The sequence below is a fragment of the Anabrus simplex genome, chromosome 5 (assembly GCF_040414725.1).
Source record: "Anabrus simplex isolate iqAnaSimp1 chromosome 5, ASM4041472v1, whole genome shotgun sequence".
NCBI classification, from domain to species: domain Eukaryota; kingdom Metazoa; phylum Arthropoda; class Insecta; order Orthoptera; family Tettigoniidae; genus Anabrus; species Anabrus simplex.
The window spans coordinates 19,474,292-19,492,881 of record NC_090269.1 but is presented as its reverse complement, the minus strand read 5'-3'; the positions used below and the strand labels follow the sequence as shown (position 1 = coordinate 19,492,881).

General features: G+C 39.5%; 1 protein-coding gene across 2 annotated transcripts in view; it reads right to left on the bottom strand.

Annotated features, from left to right (window-relative positions):
* Positions 1–18,590, bottom strand: part of fidipidine (coiled-coil domain-containing protein 93) — a 213,465-nt gene that overhangs the window by 143,921 nt on the left and 50,954 nt on the right. For both annotated transcript variants that reach the window (XM_067146796.2, XM_067146795.2), the window contains exon 5: positions 1,071–1,226. In XM_067146796.2, the coding sequence (XP_067002897.2) occupies positions 1,071–1,226 (156 nt within the window). The remainder of the gene's footprint in view (positions 1–1,070; positions 1,227–18,590) is intronic.

The window sequence follows — 18,590 nt, the reverse complement described above, 5'->3', positions numbered from 1 at the left end:
AATATTTTCCATACAAAAATAGAAGCAACGAAGAAACAGGGTAGAGAAAAACTGTTAATAACCCTATGGACATAGGCCTATACCGTATTTCTCCGAATCCAAGTTGAACCACAATTTTTCCTTCAAAAAATTAAATCAGGCTCAAAAAATGCTCTATGAAATCATAATTTTATTTATAACAAATTTCAAATTAATTTGAGATAAAAAATAAACACACACAAATATCATGTAAATCTTTCCTAAACATTTTCCTTAAGAGGTATCTGATATTGTTTTTGAAAGTTCGGGGAATTCCTCTTCGCAAGCCCGCATACGTTTCGCATCTTGTGTTATGGCTATTCCGACCTTACATTTTTCGCGCACATACCTCAAAATTTCATGTTCGACTTCTTGAAAGCATCCTTCTTGCGGGCCACACAATGCCTTTCTTGTACAGTATGCATTTTTAGGCTATCTTAGTCTTCACGCCACTGGAGAACATTGACTTTAGTTATGCTGTATTTTCTTGTAGCTGCACAATTATTATTTCCGTGTGTTAGTAATATCATAATATCGAAGAGAACTCGTTAAGAATTTGCATGCAATACCTGTTCTGCGTGTCTCTACAATACAATGATCCATCATGAAAATATTCCTGTTGTCTATAAAACTGTTACTTTTACTAAGCATCACATAAAACCGTGGCTGCCACTAGACGCACATCTCGTATGCAGGCTTCAGTGGTTAGTGATATAATGATGTATAATAAAGACGTGGACGTTGAAGGTAAAAGAGTTTTGTGCACCTGCAAGAGGTGAGGGGAAGCAGCGTGGTTGCTGTAGTAGCTGCCAGAGGTGTTCATTACTCTTAGGTTGCAAATGCAAGACAACCCTTGATTTGTCACATGAAATTCTGAGAAAAAAACACTTTCTTGTATTCAGAGAAATATGGTAACATGGGTTAGTAGATGAAATTTAACAACATATGGGAAATGCCTTTGGATGAACAAAGGATAAAATTCACAAAAATGAAGTTATGAAATTATTAGTGCACTCATCAAAAGGAACAAAAAGAAATATACAGAAACTTACCTTGACAGTTTGTATATTACACAGGATCTTCTCCTGAAGAGAAGGTTGATTTTGTTCCTCAAAAAAATTATACAATTTGTGGAACTGGCTCACAGCATATGAACGTATAAAATCTCCCATTTCCTGTCGGGTTTCAACCGACTTTTTGACTAGCCACTGAAAAGGAAAAGGGTATTATTGTCAAACTGCAAAAGTAAAAGAAGGAAAGAACAATTAACTGGGACAATGATGCACATGTTCACACACACACACACACACACACACACACACACACACACACACACACACACACACACACACACACACACACACACACACACGATAAAATATCACAAAAAAATATTAAACCTTATAATACACTATCTCTCCTTTTTCTTCCCCACCACGTTTTAAAACAAGAAAACTTTTAAACTGGACTTACAAATAGTGGTAGTGTTGGAGGAGTAGTACTAATTTTGGAAATTGCAAAACCCATATTTTTATGATACATATTTAACATCAAAATTTATTTATTTATTTATGTATTCATAGTATGGTCTTTAAGTGCCAGGAGTGTCCGAGGACATGTTCAGCTCGCCTGGCGCAGGTCTTTCCATTTGACACCCGTGGTGTCTTTTACTTTCATCAAATTATCCTCCCTTGGATTTAACGACTGCCTCACAAAATCGAGACATGCAGTTAATTGGATATATGAACTTCCCTGATACGTCTGTCCACTTCATCCCAGACCATTTCAATGGGCCGTGCTTTGTGACATCCAGACCATATCTTTCAGTACTTTCCGTTTTTCCTTTGATGCAATGTACTTCTTACAGAACGCTGACCAATGTTTTGGGTCATTATCCTGTTGTAAGGTGAACCCTTTCTCTATTAAGCACAATCCACATGGTATTTTATTATAATGAAGTACGCGGTGGTGGTGCTTCTGATCCACATGGCACCAATAAAGTGAATAGCCAAATGAATAAATTAATTAAATCATCCGTTTCAATATGTGAAAACTACAGACGGCTTATTCAGTGGTGATATTTCATAAGTTCACAATGAAGAGACCTCCCAGAGAGAAGATACATCCTCTCAACTTGCTTTAAGTCACGTCCCAGAAGACCCAAGAGTAATATACAGCCTCTACTAAAATTAACAAGCTGATAGCAGGACATCGTAGCGAAATTTTTCTGTGAGAAAGGGGACAAGGAACGAAAGCTGTCACACCTTAAAGAGAGACGAAGAAATCACTATTCCTATAAGAGACAGAATGATACCCGACACCCCTTGAGAAATTGGTTGAGTCCTTCTTCAATCACGTCAGAACAGCTGTAGGCAGTTTTCGGACAATCACAAAATTAAAAATTTTAACCGCCTTGCCGAAGCAGAAATATTATTTAGTCATTTGCGATCTGGAGAAGGGAATCAAAGAAGAAATACTGTGCTCTAGTCTTGGACTAATTTATAAAAAAAATTCTGTGAAGTTAAGTGATAAGTTATTCTATAATTAATGAATTATCGGCAATTACATCATAAGTTTGTGAAGAACGGATTCATCTGCAAGATCAAGCCATATGGCGGGAAACTGTCAAAATCCACCAGAGTAAATAATTCCAGTGACGCTTGGTAAAATGTGTGAAAGTGAACGTTCGATTGTTATAATCTTTTGGGACATCGAACCCGCACCAATTTTAGAAGTCAAAGGGGATAATTCAGTGATTAATTAACCAATGGACACTTATAAAATCGGCGTGAGGTTACAATATCACTATGCCTCCCCTCTCCAAGAGTTAGTTCGGAGGCATAGATCCGAAACTTACAAAATAAGCGGTGGAAATTGACAAACTGTTCATTCATTCCTACTCTGTCGTCACTTACTATTCAGTCAAGATTGTATCTAACATTGCGAACCGTCCGCAGAACGCAAACCATCAAAGTATATTTTAAATCGCTGGAGTGTGTTCAGTCATCGCAAATATTCGGTGAGGTCTAATATGATCTGAGTGTTATAGAACTTGAACTGTCCGAGTATTTAGAACAGTCAGAATGTTTTTGAACTATCAGTATTACTTTCTCATCAGTCGACATACAGTCTTTAAATTAACGGCAACACTCAGATGAACTTTGCAAATTCCAAGAATATAACGGTGAAACATTTATATTTGCATCAGACCATAATCTAGGACACAGTTATGATGATGTATTTACCAACGGGAGTTGAAGGTTTATAAGTATTGCTGGGAGTATAAATTTATATGAGAGCTCAGGTGAAACTCACGAACTCGTAAGGACTAAATGTGCAGGGAGTTTTATAATCAGTAAAGCCGCCGAGATAATCCAGTGTTTGATGATGTTTCAACAAAGACAATAGCAGTTTCAAGAGTGAAGTAATGAGCCTGGCTAACCAGTTGTACAGTTTCAAGGGTAGCTTCCTGACAGCCAACTGAAGATAAAAGGAGACAGGCAGGCAAGGTCAAATTCCTATAGTTTGGCAGCTAGGTGTTTGACCAGGTGACTGGGAGACTAATTTCGCATAGCAAATTCCTGTCATTCTGAATACAAACGGGAAACCAACATGAAGTGTGTAAAATTTGTTTATATTGTACGATTTGTTTCTTAATTTAAGCTAGATGAATGCGTGTGCATTAACCAACTTGCGTGTGCTCCATATAATTATAATGGATCCAATTTGTGTCTGCGACGTATTTTATAAGTTAACCACTATGTCTATCATGGAGTAAATCACTATGAAGCGGAGGCTGGAGGAATGCAGATAACGGCCGACACCAGGTAAAGAACATGTTGTATTTATTCTTGTTGTAATTAAAATGACGACGATGATGATGATGATAATAATAATAATAATAATAATAATAATAATAATAATAATAATAATAATAATAATACCGGGAGGTAAACCTCTACGCCGATTTAAATCTACAAAGAACTCCTCTACTGGAGAAATCGTAAACCTGAAACTAGTCCTACTTTAACCTTTACTCAGAAGATGTCACTATAGTAATTGGACGTAATTTTCTTATTGTGAAGTTTCATGTACTGTATGAAATTCTAGGTGTTTTGTTTACCAGTCATCAAGAAGTTTGGACCTTTTTCAACAGATGTCACTGCTAATAAACTATGATCATGCACCCTGGTGCGAAGTAGAACCTTTTTTGAAGAAGATTTGTATTCAAAAGTTATTTTTTTTACTAAATTATGTTCATTCATTTTTGGGTTGGCAATATTGATCTTTTCTTTCTGCCAGTTTTGAATTTAGCCAATCAGGAATTTCTGTAATTAATTTTCAGCCTATCACAGGCTTCTTCCTTGATTCTGAGTGTCACTTTTGATGTCAACCAATAAAAGTGAGAGGGTGTGGCTGGTTTATTCATGAAAGGTCTCTAACTTTTCCCGAGGGTTTATAAACTGTGGATTTTCACGTCTCTTGGCCATCTGAACAGCATCTAAGTGTGTGTGTGTGTGAAGCAGGAGGCGCCTCTTTCATCAGGCAGCAGTTCTTCAGCAAGGTAATGGCCTATTAAAATCTTTATTTCTTGCTAGCTCTGCGGTTTAACCCGAGGGGGAGGTCCGAAACTTTAACTATGTAACCTACCTTTCTGAAAATGTAATTTCTGCCGGCTTATGTAAAAACTTCATAATATCTTTAACTGAAAATAGTGGATAGAGAGTGACGTACCCTCTCGAGCTCCCCTTCATAATGGTTTGAGGTGACTACGTTTTGTAACTGGTTTCCTTCCTTTCCGTAAAGTCGTAAATTAATCTTTTACAAGTCACCTCCGTAGTTTGGGAATAGCCCGTTTCATCGGCCTAGTGTCAGACTCGTTGGCTGAATGGTCAGCGTACTGGCCTTCGGTTCAGAGGGTCCCGGGTTCGATTCCTGGCCGGGTCGGGGATTTTAACCTTAATTGGTTAATTCCAATGGCCCGGGGGCTGGGCGTTTGTGCTGAGACACTTAGAGCAATTAATAGCATAACTACCCCAAGTGACAGCACCAAGTGTCTGACCGTGTACGAAAGGCACGGTTCAGATAGGTGGAAACGTGCAAGACAAAGACCAAAGAAGGAAAAACAAAGGCACTTACCATTAGAGAATTAAACAGGGCCCCCAAAGGAGCGGATAAAATACACCTGGTCATCCCAAATTATCACCCCTTTTAAAAGGAAAACACCAACACCTTGGGGAACAAAGATATTTAATCAAAATAATAAAGAAGTAAACAAGAAAGTAATATCCTCGCTGGAAAATAATAAAATTAAAAATTGGAAAATACTTAAACTCAAAGCAAAACCCTACGGTCGACCGTTTATAAAGAAAATGATATTTTAGTTCTTAAAGGACTTATTAAGATAATGCAGATTTATGAAACCACTCCTCAACTCTCAAGTTTTCTTACGACCAAAAGTTTTCTTAGTACAGTACCAAAGTTTTTTTTAACATCCTTTTAACCTCCTTTAACAGAAAACCACCTTTTAGGATGTGTCAAACGACCCCCTGCAAGGATGGGTAGGTATTACGTGCACTTTTCAAGAAATTAAAATAATAATAATAATAAGCACCGAAACACCGGGAGGGAAAACGACCAGAAGGTAACATTAAAATCACAAAGAAAAATGAAATGGACCAAGGAAATCCGCGGAGAAGGTAGAATACATCACCGGCACATCAAATACAAATCATCAATCATCACAACCAACATCAACAACATTAGCATTCCCATGGCAACGACCAACAATGGTTCAAGGGAAGGAACGGGCCAATCCCAGGCCGCAAACAACAATAGGCGTAAACCAACAAGGGACCAAGAAAACAGACGCAGAAAATAACCCAGAAACCAGTAAATTAAATTAAATTAAGTTAAATTACAATAAAATCAACCCGAGAAACAAGAAAGAAAGGAACCGGGACACAATGTACACGTAACACCCACACCCCTGAAGCGACTCGCTTGTTAAATTATTCAGGTTAAATAATACCTTTTTAGCACAAAACCTTTAAGCCAAGAAAGGTCATCAATAAACCCTAGGTTACCCAATTACATTATTGAAGAATCCAAAAATTACTTTCACACGGTACGCAAGCCCCAAATTAACAGACATAATTACACATTGTATAATTTCCAATTAACAAGCCGAAAGTTTAAAATTCCACAAGGCAAGACTTAGTTTTTTAGATGACGCCAGTTACATGGTACCACGCGCACTTTCTGCACATAGGAAAATTTTCAGGTCTTTCACCAAAAATCAGTAAAGTTTTAGTTGTAACAACACTTACAGTTTCTTCCAGATGAAAATTGTGAGGGCAGCTTCGGTAGGCTAAGTTACTTACTTACATTAATAAAACATAACATGTAAATTCCAGACGAGGAAAAATTAACCAGAAAGCTTGCAGAAATCCCCAGGGCAAAAGCCCCGTATATATAACTTAGCCAGGCTCGAACATTTTCGGTGAAATTATCTCCTTAGGGAGAGAGAAGCCACACACGTCCATCTCTTCCATGTCACCAAACAGCAATGGCGATTTCCCAAGATTCCGCAGTGCCGGCTCCAACGATCACATGTGCCCAGAGGCAAAGCGCCTGAGTGGTAACGTAGCTCGCGAGGTAGTACATACCTACGCCACTAGAGTGCAGGAGAATACGGTCAGGCACTGATAGGACGTGCATACAGTCAGTTATAAGGTTTGAAAAGAAGAAATAAAGAAGCGGCGAACCACTTCTAAAGACACAGTTTTTCCACAGCCTTTAGGCTAGTTCAAAAATATTTCCCAAGGGGGAAAAAATTGTTACGCAGGTAACAGTCTCCCTCCCCGAAACTTGACATGTCCAGCACAAGTTTACCATCATAAGGCGGTGGCCTTGAAGCAAACTAAGTTTTTGGTAGAATAGTCCTAATGTGAAAATGACCACCAATCGCCAGCTTCAGTTTATGCACCACCAGCAGAACGAGTCCAACAGTCACTAAGAACCCAAACACATGTGATTTAAATTAAAGGAACAGTACAGTTCACTTAGACGACACCAAATGTCTACCCACTTTCAATAATAATGAAGTTCCATGCACCAAACTGTGCAACACCCAAGTCGCAGGAAAATTATTAATGGTCCAGATCACAGGGAACACTTCTTCTCTAGATTTCTTGCTAAACTTTAATGCGAACTATTATCTTCCGCAAGTTCGTTTGCGTCATCTGATCGGAGGTTACGCTACCTTGTGGTACATACACACCTTTAGGTAAAGTTCATAACTATTTGCTTTCAGAACATTAGACCTTCTAGGTCTTAACTGCACCAGATCACATACCTAGACTTAAATTACTACATGTTTGTTAACTTTGTAATATTATAGGACTTGCGTTAGATAAGAAACGCCTTCATTTGGTTTCCATCCTTTGGTTTGGATGGTAACGACAACCCCAAAAAGGAAAAACGCCCAGAAAGGGAAGGGAAGAGAGAAAACAACATTGGTGAGCGTAAAACACAATCACAAGGTACAACCGGAAAATACTTAACCTAACCTTAACCTAGATTAACATGACTTAAGATTACGGTATGGCACAGCAACAGAATACGATAATTATTTAAACAATCCATACCCAAAAACCAAATTACATTACATTTAAGGTATCATGCCAACTAAAATATATGGCCAAGGATACAATTTTCAATACACGAGGAAAACAATAACCTGTGAAACCAAGATAGTTATCTCCCCAAAACACCTTCCAAAGCATACAACCAATCCTACCAGGATGGTTACACCATAACGTCACCATTGACAAACAGAAACCAGGAGGCAACTTTACACAGAAAAACTTACAGACAAGCACCAACTCAAGGGTGCTGAGTAATTGCAATAACGGAAAAGCTAAGAGAAACTCCCTTCCATACATAATATTACGAAACCAAGACCCAGACCAAGGAAAAGGATGTTGAAAAACTTAACACTGAACTACAAATTAATTAAGCTTACAACCTCCCTTAAGTTAAATTTAAAACGGAATAGAACCACCAATCAGTGAGTCAATTAACCAGAGTTAAACCCTTTAAGCACATGCCCAAGGACAAGAAATAAATTTAGCAATAAATCAATTTTAATACCACGTATACATTCCATGCAAAACCCCAAATAAACAAGAAACAGGATTGGAAATAGTTTACCCCTTTTTAATATTACCATTAAAAGAAACTTCCAGAAACAGGATACTAGGTAAGAATCAAAATTTCATGGGTCACAGTAAATAATTACTCAAGACAAGATGAATGTACAGGCTGCGGTTGGAGACTTCAAGATCTTTCAGATGGAGGGTACGCGTATAGTTGGTCATCAGCAACGAGCCAAAACAACACCAAGCAAAGAGTAATAGGAGGGTAGCAGAGGTTATGAAACACAATCTTTAACACCATGATGAAACGGGACAGAAATTGGCCGAAAGGAAATAGGAGTGTTACCCAATCTAAAATCATATTTCCCACAATTTTACTACACATACAAACATATACCTTAACAATGGGCGACTCAATCAATTAAAAGGTTCAATAAAGCACCTCAATCAAGCCAACACCTTTGAATATGGGAACACAGATCTGACAAGATTCCCTACCGGCAATCCACAAGAAATCTCGGACAAATCCAGACTAAAACAAAGTGATAACCGAGACTCACACTGTGGCCACACAGTCACAGGTAGCTCGCCAACAATTGTACAAGGGAAATAAGATATGAAAGGAAGGTCACGAACCAGGTAACTAGAAAACACTCCAAATAACAGAGAAATAAGAAACACCACCAAACCAACACATCACCAGATAGTGGGAAGATTTCAGTGCCGCCTATGAAGCACCAGCTGATCCCATACTCAACTGTAGCACCGTAGGACGACAAGATGATAAACGATAGCCAAGGTTTTCAAACACTCCAGAAGGAAAGAGGACCAATAGGCTGGCAGGTTATTTCGAGAAGAACCTTACAGTATAGGATAATTGCATGATGACGTCAGATTACTAGGGTATGCAGAAAATTAAAATTAAAAATAGACCAGGTCGTACAGAAATCACACATTATATTCAAGCAGATAAGACACACCTACAGAGAGAAGTAATTCCATGCCAGAGTTTATTTCCCAATCTACCGGGACACAGGGTAAATTAAAGGCAACACCGCCCATACCGAAGCGCCATAATAAGTAACCAATACTACACGACAACAATACAACAATAAAGGACCACAACGGACATGCGTTAGCTAAAAGGGAGGAAAAAAAAAAACAACTACCCTCAACAACATGTCGTGAAGCCGTCATTCCACCTCACAAGGCAAACCTAAAACCAAACCACGGTACCGTTTACAACATTACTAAGACAGGACCAAAACCAAAACCTACAAGGCACGAAAGGAGACCGCACTCCTCAGGTTCAGGATCCATTTGTGCAAAACGTGCAAAACACCACCAAAACAAAGACTGGGCAGGACGACATGGAGCTACAACTCGTTTAAATAACATACTACAAGAATAATACACCACATTAGAGACTAAAACCAGGGAAGTAAAGACTTCAGAAGAGGTTAGAATTAATACCACTTGCAGGCAGAAATACATTAAGAAACCACCTAGTTAACTGCCACAACCAGGAAGGAAAACCCAAAGAAAAATTTACCAAATTAGGTTAGCCGGGGCAGGTTTTTTTTTTTTTTCTCACCAGAAAACCATCGGTACAAAAATGATTAGGAAAGGATAACTTAGTAAACCGGGAATTCACAACAGATAACAGAAATGCCCCAGAGAAGGACATCAGAGCACTCGCAACCTAGGGAATCGAGTCACCAGAAATTGGAGATAGAAGGCAGTGAAGACTGTGAAGTCCATGCCGTAGAGACAAACAACCAACCACCACCATTTCCAATTGACAGAGTTCCGCCATAGCCACTACCCACATCCAATCCAAAACAAAACCAACAGGACCATAACACCGGGTATATCCAGATCCTAGTCAACTTACACCAACAAGGAAACCAAAAGCTAATTCGTTTCAACAAAGCACACCTAACAAACCACAATAGGAAAAGATAACCGAAATACTACCCGCAAGGAAACAGATAACAAGAACTAGGACCAAAGACCAAGACAGGGCAAGATAAATAGGGGTTAGGAGACTAACAGATTTCCTACCGGATTAACAACAACGCACAGAGCAGAAATTGCCCAGAATTTTCCAAATGAGTTCCAAAACAAGCCAACAGCAGTACAAGAGCCAATAAATAAATTTATTATCAAAATTTTGCAAACGTAAATGATCAGGATATAATCGAATTATGATAAGACGGAGAGACCTGCAGCCAGACCCAAAGAGTAGTTAGATATTAACAATTAAGAAATTGGGTGCCAATAGACCAAGAGAAAGTACAGACACTTCTCGCAAACCACAATTACCTTTCCAAAATACAATGTTTAGACAAGTACACCCTAGAAAGTACTACATGGTCATGCCAAGAATCACCGGAGGCGTGAACGCAGCAGATAAGGCACCAAAGCTTAAACACGTGGTAAAAATTCTCACCCAACTAAGCAACCATGGTTGACAGGAAAAGAAGTTAAGTACGACAAGCAATACCAAAACTCCTCAAAACAAATACAGTACATGAGAAAAGGGAGAAAAATATTACATGATTAACTTCACACTAGACCAGAATAATTACATAATAACCCACGGAGACCAATTAAATTTGCTCACTGAAAGGTAGCTCTCATCCGCAAGTCCAAACATGCGTTAACCTGTTTTTAACTGGGACAAATGAACCCGTCTAATCCTCTTGGCGATGGGGTCACTCACCAGTACCGACACCGGAGATAAAAACTGTAAAATAGTACAGGGACCATGATACCGAGGAGCAAGTTTGGCTGAAAACTTGTTAATAGCCTTGCTAATAGGATAGGTCTTCACAAAAACTTGATCTCCAACCTTCAACCTAGGTGACTTTCTACCCTTATTATACTTAACCCTACCTTTCTCATAGGATACAGACAACTTCTTCTTTGCTTCATCCCAGATTTTCTGAACGTCATTTGGTTTAGACAAGTCTGGAAGAAGATCATCAATACCCAGAACATTGGATATAGGGGAGTACGGGGTGTAGCAGAACATAAGTGACATGGGGGTTTTACCATGAGTTTCATGTGTGGCAGAATTGAAGGCATGAGCCAACCAGTGCAGGCAAGAGTCCCACTTGGTTTGGTTATTGTGATGATATGCAATTAAAGCAGATTTGAGGTTCCTGTTCATCCTCTCGGCGTAAGAAGGGTTAGGATAGTATGGGGTAGTGGTGACATGAGAAATGCTTAGCTCAAAAAGGTACTTCTTAAACAAGTGACCAGTGAAAGCACTGGCATTATCAGAAACCAGAAACTTGGGAGGGCCAAAGGATGCAAAAATAGAATTAAGGCAACTTATAGTGGTACGAGCAGTAGTAGATCTAGTGGGGAAAATCCAAGAGAATCTAGAAAACGCATCAATAGCAACGAAGATATGAGTGTTTCCCAAGGTAGAGCGAGGGAGCGGACCAACGAAATCGATGAATAACCGTTCCATAGGGCGAGAAGCTTGTGAAGAAGATAATAGACCTACACGGTTGTTCAAACTAGGCTTGCTGATAGAACAAATTTTACAGGACCTAATCATGTTTCGGATATCACCATCCATTCTTTTCCAAACGAAGAACTGTCTAATTTTCTGCCTAGTTTTAAAGGTGCCTAAATGGCCACCAATGGGACAAGAGTGATAGTACTTGAAGATGATTGGCACTAAAACCTTGGGTACAACAATTTTGAAATTAGTGTCCCTTCGACCTTTGCAGCATAAAACACCCTTCACCAGAGAATAAGGCTTAACCACAATACCATCACTAATTTTGTTGATGATTTCTCTCAAATCAGGATCAGCCTTTTGATGATCAGCATACTCATGGTACAACAGAGGTAGGTCCGAAAGAATGGCACCCACACTAGCAACATTAGTTTCATCATATTCTTCAGCCTTAGATTTTTCATCAAGACCAAAACTCCCGTCAAACATTCTACTAAGGCTGTCAGCGATGACATTTTCCGACCCCCTAATATGCTTTACTTGAAAACTGAAGGCTGAGATCCTAAGCGCCCATCTAGTGATTCTGCCCGTTCTTTTGGGACGGTTCAAGACCCACGACAGAGCCTGATTATCTGTTTCCAGATCAAAATTTACATGTTCAATGAAAGGTCTGAATTTTTCAAGAGCAAACAGCACGGCCAAACATTCTAATTTATAGATGGAGTACTTACTCTCCAGATCATTGAGGATCCTAGACACATAGGCAACCGGTCTACGACCATCCTCATATTCCTGTAAGAGTACACCAGCAACTGCTTTTCCAGAGGCATCCGTTTGTACAATAAAGCGTTTACTAAAGTCGGGTATAGCCAACACAGGAGCATTTGACAAGGCAAGCTTCAGGGTCTCAAAGGCTTCTTGCTGGGAGGGGCCCCAGATGAACTTGACATCCTTACGTCTGAGATGATTTAGAGGAGCTGCTATCTCTGCAAAATTTGGAATGAACTTCCTGAAGAAGTTCACCATGCCCACGAAACGTGCGATGCCTTTGACATCTTTAGGGGGTTGAAAGTCCCTAATAGCCTGGGTCCTAGAATGGTCGATGGAGACACCATCAGAGGAAACCACGTGTCCAAGGAAAGACATACTCGGCTTAGCAAACGCTACTTTAGACAACTTAACAGTTAGTCCAGCTTTTCTCAAGCGATGCAGGACTTCTCTAACGTGTTCGACATGTTCTTCAAAGGAATTTGAGAAAATTACCAGGTCGTCCAGGTAATGAAAAACGAACTTGAATTTAATACCCGAAAGTATCGAATCTAACAGCCTCGTAAGAACGGCCGCCCCACAAGAGATCCCGAACGGAAGTCTCAGAAACTCGTAAAGGTTCCAATCAGTAATGAAAGCAGTCAGTGGAATAGATGACTTAGACAACGGGACTTGGTAATACGCTTGATTGAGATCTAACACAGTGAAAAACTTGGCTCCTGAGAACCACCCAAAACAAGTGTGCAAATCCGGTAAGGGGATAGATTGCAAGATGATCTTGCGGTTCAAAGCCCTGTAGTCAATTACAGCACGATAGCCCCCAGAGGGCTTAGGTACTAGGAAAACAGGAGATGCATAGGGGGAAGTGGACGGTCTGATGACCCCATCGGCAAGCATCTGATCAATAATCTTTTTGAGTTCTAACATCTTAGGTGGTGAAAGACGGTAAGGAGGAGATCTAACAGGTGTGTTATCAGATAGCTCAATCTGATACTCAAGAACATCAGTAACTCCTAACTTGCTAGTGAAGACATCGGGAAATTGGTGGCACAAGTCACGCACACTATTAGCCTGCTGATAATCCAAATGACTAAGATCCAACTGATCTATTTCGTTGTTCTGCCTAGGTAGCGCCCTACCTACACAAGAAACCCTGAAGGTACCCAAAGGAGCATCAATAATATCGAATTTACAATTTGGAGAAAATTTAAAGTGAAATTTCCTAGCCTGGAGGTCCAAAATTAAACTAGTTCTTGACAAGAAGTCCGTACCTAAAATCATGCTACACGCTAGCTTTGGAGTCACCAAGCAAAGAACCTTCCAAGTAAAATTACCAATACGCAATTTCACATCAACGGACCCCAAAATTTTCATATTATGCTTATTAGCCGTGACACATGCAACATTGACCTTCTTCAACTCAGGCAGTTTACAAGGGGACCTCATTTCATTATACCAATTAGCATCAATTAAGGTGACGACGCTGCCCGAGTCCATAAGAGCAACAATGGGTTCATTATTCAGTTCCACCTTCGCGAAGGTACTATTAGACTCAACCAAAGCAGAAATCTTATTGCATGCCCGCGGGCAAATAACCTTTTCAGAATCCACGAAAAATTTGGGCGCAGGCGATTCACCAGAGTTACCTTTAGGCCTTAGTCATTGACTGCGTTTTCGGAACGAAGTAGGGCAATTATTTTTAAGGTGCTGCCTCGAGCCACACAAATAACAACAAGGACCAGAGCCACGCTTGACTGAGGGGCAAGCGTTCCTAAGGTGATCACGTGACCCGCAATTATAACATTTTTTAGAAGACCCACTATCCCTAGTTTGAGGCGAAACAGGGGTCACAGTAGGAGGAGGGTGGCAGATAGGCCTTGCAGCATCCCCGTGCTTTACATCTTCAGCAAATGTACACGCAGCTTCCAATTCAAGAAAATTAGTCGGACTCTTTGTGAGGGAGAGGTATGAACGATAGGCGGGGGAAATACCCTTCAGAATACGGGCCACCATTTCCTCTTCTGGCACCGAAATTCTAAATACCTTGCAATAAAACTGCAAGTCTAGTACATAGTTCAAAAGGTTTTCATGGAGCAATTGAGTCCGAAAGCAATACTGAGGAATCAAACTCTGCAATGCCAATGAAGGAATAAATTTTGACAATACCAGTTCATGAAATTCCATAATGGTTAAATTATTCGAAATTGCTTCAGAAATTTCACGTTTCAAAATTCCCTCACAATGAGAGAATAGGGCTCGGAAAATTCCCAAGTCATCGACAGAATACACGCTACCTGACTCTGTCATTTCTACCAGGAACCTCAGAAACCTGGTACTTTCTTCAATAGAATTGACGGAGAAATTTTTAACTCCGTTGAAAAGATCCTTCAGTGAAGAGTGAGAGGGAGCACAATTTAAACGGGCTAACAAATTTTCAAGAACTGGGGAGGCAGCACAACATGAAGGTTGATTATTAAGTGAGGCATCAGCATGACTAGAAGGCAATGAGGTTTCCCTCTCAACAACTGATAAATTCTCCATATCCTTACTTGCTAGCATAATATCTAGTTCAGCAGAAATGCTAGAAGCAATTGTTAACAGCTTAGTGCTTTCAGAAACAAGACTAGGTTGGGGACACATAGTAATCAAATCTTGGATGCGGCCTAAATAATGCCACACCCTAGCCTTAAGTCTGTTAATCTGCCCCTTAGTGGGGGAAGTTTCAATGAATTCTTGTCTGACAACCTCAATTTTAGTAAGGGAGTCAGTAATTAAATTTAAGGACTCAACAAAGTTGCAGCACATCTTTACAGAGTCAAGATTAATAGGAACCTGGACATGCGATGTCAGCAAAGCAGCGCACTCGGCAACAGTGTTAGCAGGATTGATACCCCTGATAGTGAGCTCATAAACTAGCTCTGATTTCCTGAGTTGGAAAGGGAACAGCACAGCCCTCGCCATAGTTGATGTACATGAAACAATAAATCAAAAATAATTAATCCAAATAAAAGCGTTCCTTTCACAGTAAGATACTTTACAAGTTTCAGTTTTTTACACTCTTTGAAACCTCAAATAATTTAAAGTTCCCCAATGACCAGGTTTTTTTTTTTAAGGGACAATGCCAAAAAAAACTCAGGTGGTTGGCACAAACAAAATAGAAAGCTTAATGAAAGGGAGATTAAGCACATAGTACACAGTGCCAAAATAAATTTAATGAGAATGCAACAGACCTACAGGTAGATCCAAGTAAGAGGCACACAAATCAATTAACCACGCTCTGCTACCACGAACTGAGACACTTAGAGCAATTAATAGCATAACTACCCCAAGTGACAGCACCAAGTGTCTGACCGTGTACGAAAGGCACGGTTCAGATAGGTGGAAACGTGCAAGACAAAGACCAAAGAAGGAAAAACAAAGGCACTTACCATTAGAGAATTAAACAGGGCCCCCAAAGGAGCGGATAAAATACACCTGGTCATCCCAAATTATCACCCCTTTTAAAAGGAAAACACCAACACCTTGGGGAACAAAGATATTTAATCAAAATAATAAAGAAGTAAACAAGAAAGTAATATCCTCGCTGGAAAATAATAAAATTAAAAATTGGAAAATACTTAAACTCAAAGCAAAACCCTACGGTCGACCGTTTATAAAGAAAATGATATTTTAGTTCTTAAAGGACTTATGAAACCACTCCTCAACTCTCAAGTTTTCTTACGACCAAAAGTTTTCTTAGTACAGTACCAAAGTTTTTTTTTAACATCCTTTTAACCTCCTTTAACAGAAAACCACCTTTTAGGATGTGTCAAACGACCCCCTGCAAGGATGGGTAGGTATTACGTGCACTTTTCAAGAAATTAAAATAATAATAATAATAAGCACCGAAACACCGGGAGGGAAAACGACCAGAAGGTAACATTAAAATCACAAAGAAAAATGAAATGGACCAAGGAAATCCGCGGAGAAGGTAGAATACATCACCGGCACATCAAATACAAATCATCAATCATCACAACCAACATCAACAACATTAGCATTCCCATGGCAACGACCAACAATGGTTCAAGGGAAGGAACGGGCCAATCCCAGGCCGCAAACAACAATAGGCGTAAACCAACAAGGGACCAAGAAAACAGACGCAGAAAATAACCCAGAAACCAGTAAATTAAATTAAATTAAGTTAAATTACAATAAAATCAACCCGAGAAACAAGAAAGAAAGGAACCGGGACACAATGTACACGTAACACCCACACCCCTGAAGCGACTCGCTTGTTAAATTATTCAGGTTAAATAATACCTTTTTAGCACAAAACCTTTAAGCCAAGAAAGGTCATCAATAAACCCTAGGTTACCCAATTACATTATTGAAGAATCCAAAAATTACTTTCACACGGTACGCAAGCCCCAAATTAACAGACATAATTACACATTGTATAATTTCCAATTAACAAGCCGAAAGTTTAAAATTCCACAAGGCAAGACTTAGTTTTTTAGATGACGCCAGTTACATGGTACCACGCGCACTTTCTGCACATAGGAAAATTTTCAGGTCTTTCACCAAAAATCAGTAAAGTTTTAGTTGTAACAACACTTACAGTTTCTTCCAGATGAAAATTGTGAGGGCAGCTTCGGTAGGCTAAGTTACTTACTTACATTAATAAAACATAACATGTAAATTCCAGACGAGGAAAAATTAACCAGAAAGCTTGCAGAAATCCCCAGGGCAAAAGCCCCGTATATATAACTTAGCCAGGCTCGAACATTTTCGGTGAAATTATCTCCTTAGGGAGAGAGAAGCCACACACGTCCATCTCTTCCATGTCACCAAACAGCAATGGCGATTTCCCAAGATTCCGCAGTGCCGGCTCCAACGATCACATGTGCCCAGAGGCAAAGCGCCTGAGTGGTAACGTAGCTCGCGAGGTAGTACATACCTACGCCACTAGAGTGCAGGAGAATACGGTCAGGCACCGATAGGACGTGCATACAGTCAGTTATAAGGTTTGAAAAGAAGAAATAAAGAAGCGGCGAACCACTTCTAAAGACACAGTTTTTCCACAGCCTTTAGGCTAGTTCAAAAATATTTCCCAAGGGGGAAAAAATTGTTACGCAGGTAACAGTGCGGTCCCCAACATCCCTGTAACTCACACACCACACACAACACTATCCTCCACCACAATAACACGCAGTTACCTACATATGGCAGATGCCGCCCACCCTAATCGGATAGTCTGCCTTACAAGGGCTGCATTCTGCTAAAAATAGCCATACGAAATTATATTATTGGCCTAGTGCCCCTTAGGATTTTAGAAATCATATCTAGGAGCGCAAGTACTCGCCTCCATTCAATTTGTGTTTCGGGCCATTTACTTGACCTGTTCTTTCCTACTAAGGCCCAACAGGTTGGGTACTAGATACCCCTGTTTCAAATCTTGTAAGTTGTGCCTTGATGGCAAGTAATTGTAATTTGCTGGTATTGTCTTGAGTAGGTTGCGAACTGAGAGCATGGTAGCTCTTTTTGAAGTGTTGTAAAAGTGCCTCTGGGAGGCCTGAGATTGTCATTGTTGGAGCCAGTGCTCCATGTATTAGGGTTTTTCTGCCCTTTGAACAAATTTGTGTTCTTTTGAAAATTGGAGCTGAGTGCTCAAGAATTGTAAAACTAAGGGGCTGGTAGCCCATGTGTGGTAATGTTCCGAAATTTTGGATTTTTCCTAAGTCTTGTACCTGAACTGTCATTATTATCTCACTAAGTGAGAATGTGTTAACTTATTGCTTTTCGAAAATATAACCTTCCATTTTAGTTTAAATTCTTACTTGACACAGTAGTTAGACCCATTCACCCCGGCACCTTCCTTCACCTCTGCTGGTCCACGGGTAACCCCGTAACAATAACAACAGTAATAATAATAATAATAATAATAATAATAATAATAATAATAATAATAATAATAATAATAATAATAATAATAATAATAATAATGGATTAGGAAGTAAAAGTCAATCTTAAGTTGTTAAATTATACAAGCCTTTATATTTGATATGAATTGGATAAATAATTTATCACAGGGATAAGTTAAGTCCATAGTTATTGCTGACCGATTGGAGATAATAACAATAATAATAAATTTATTTTGTTTGAAAGGAACATTAAATTCAGCTGAGGTA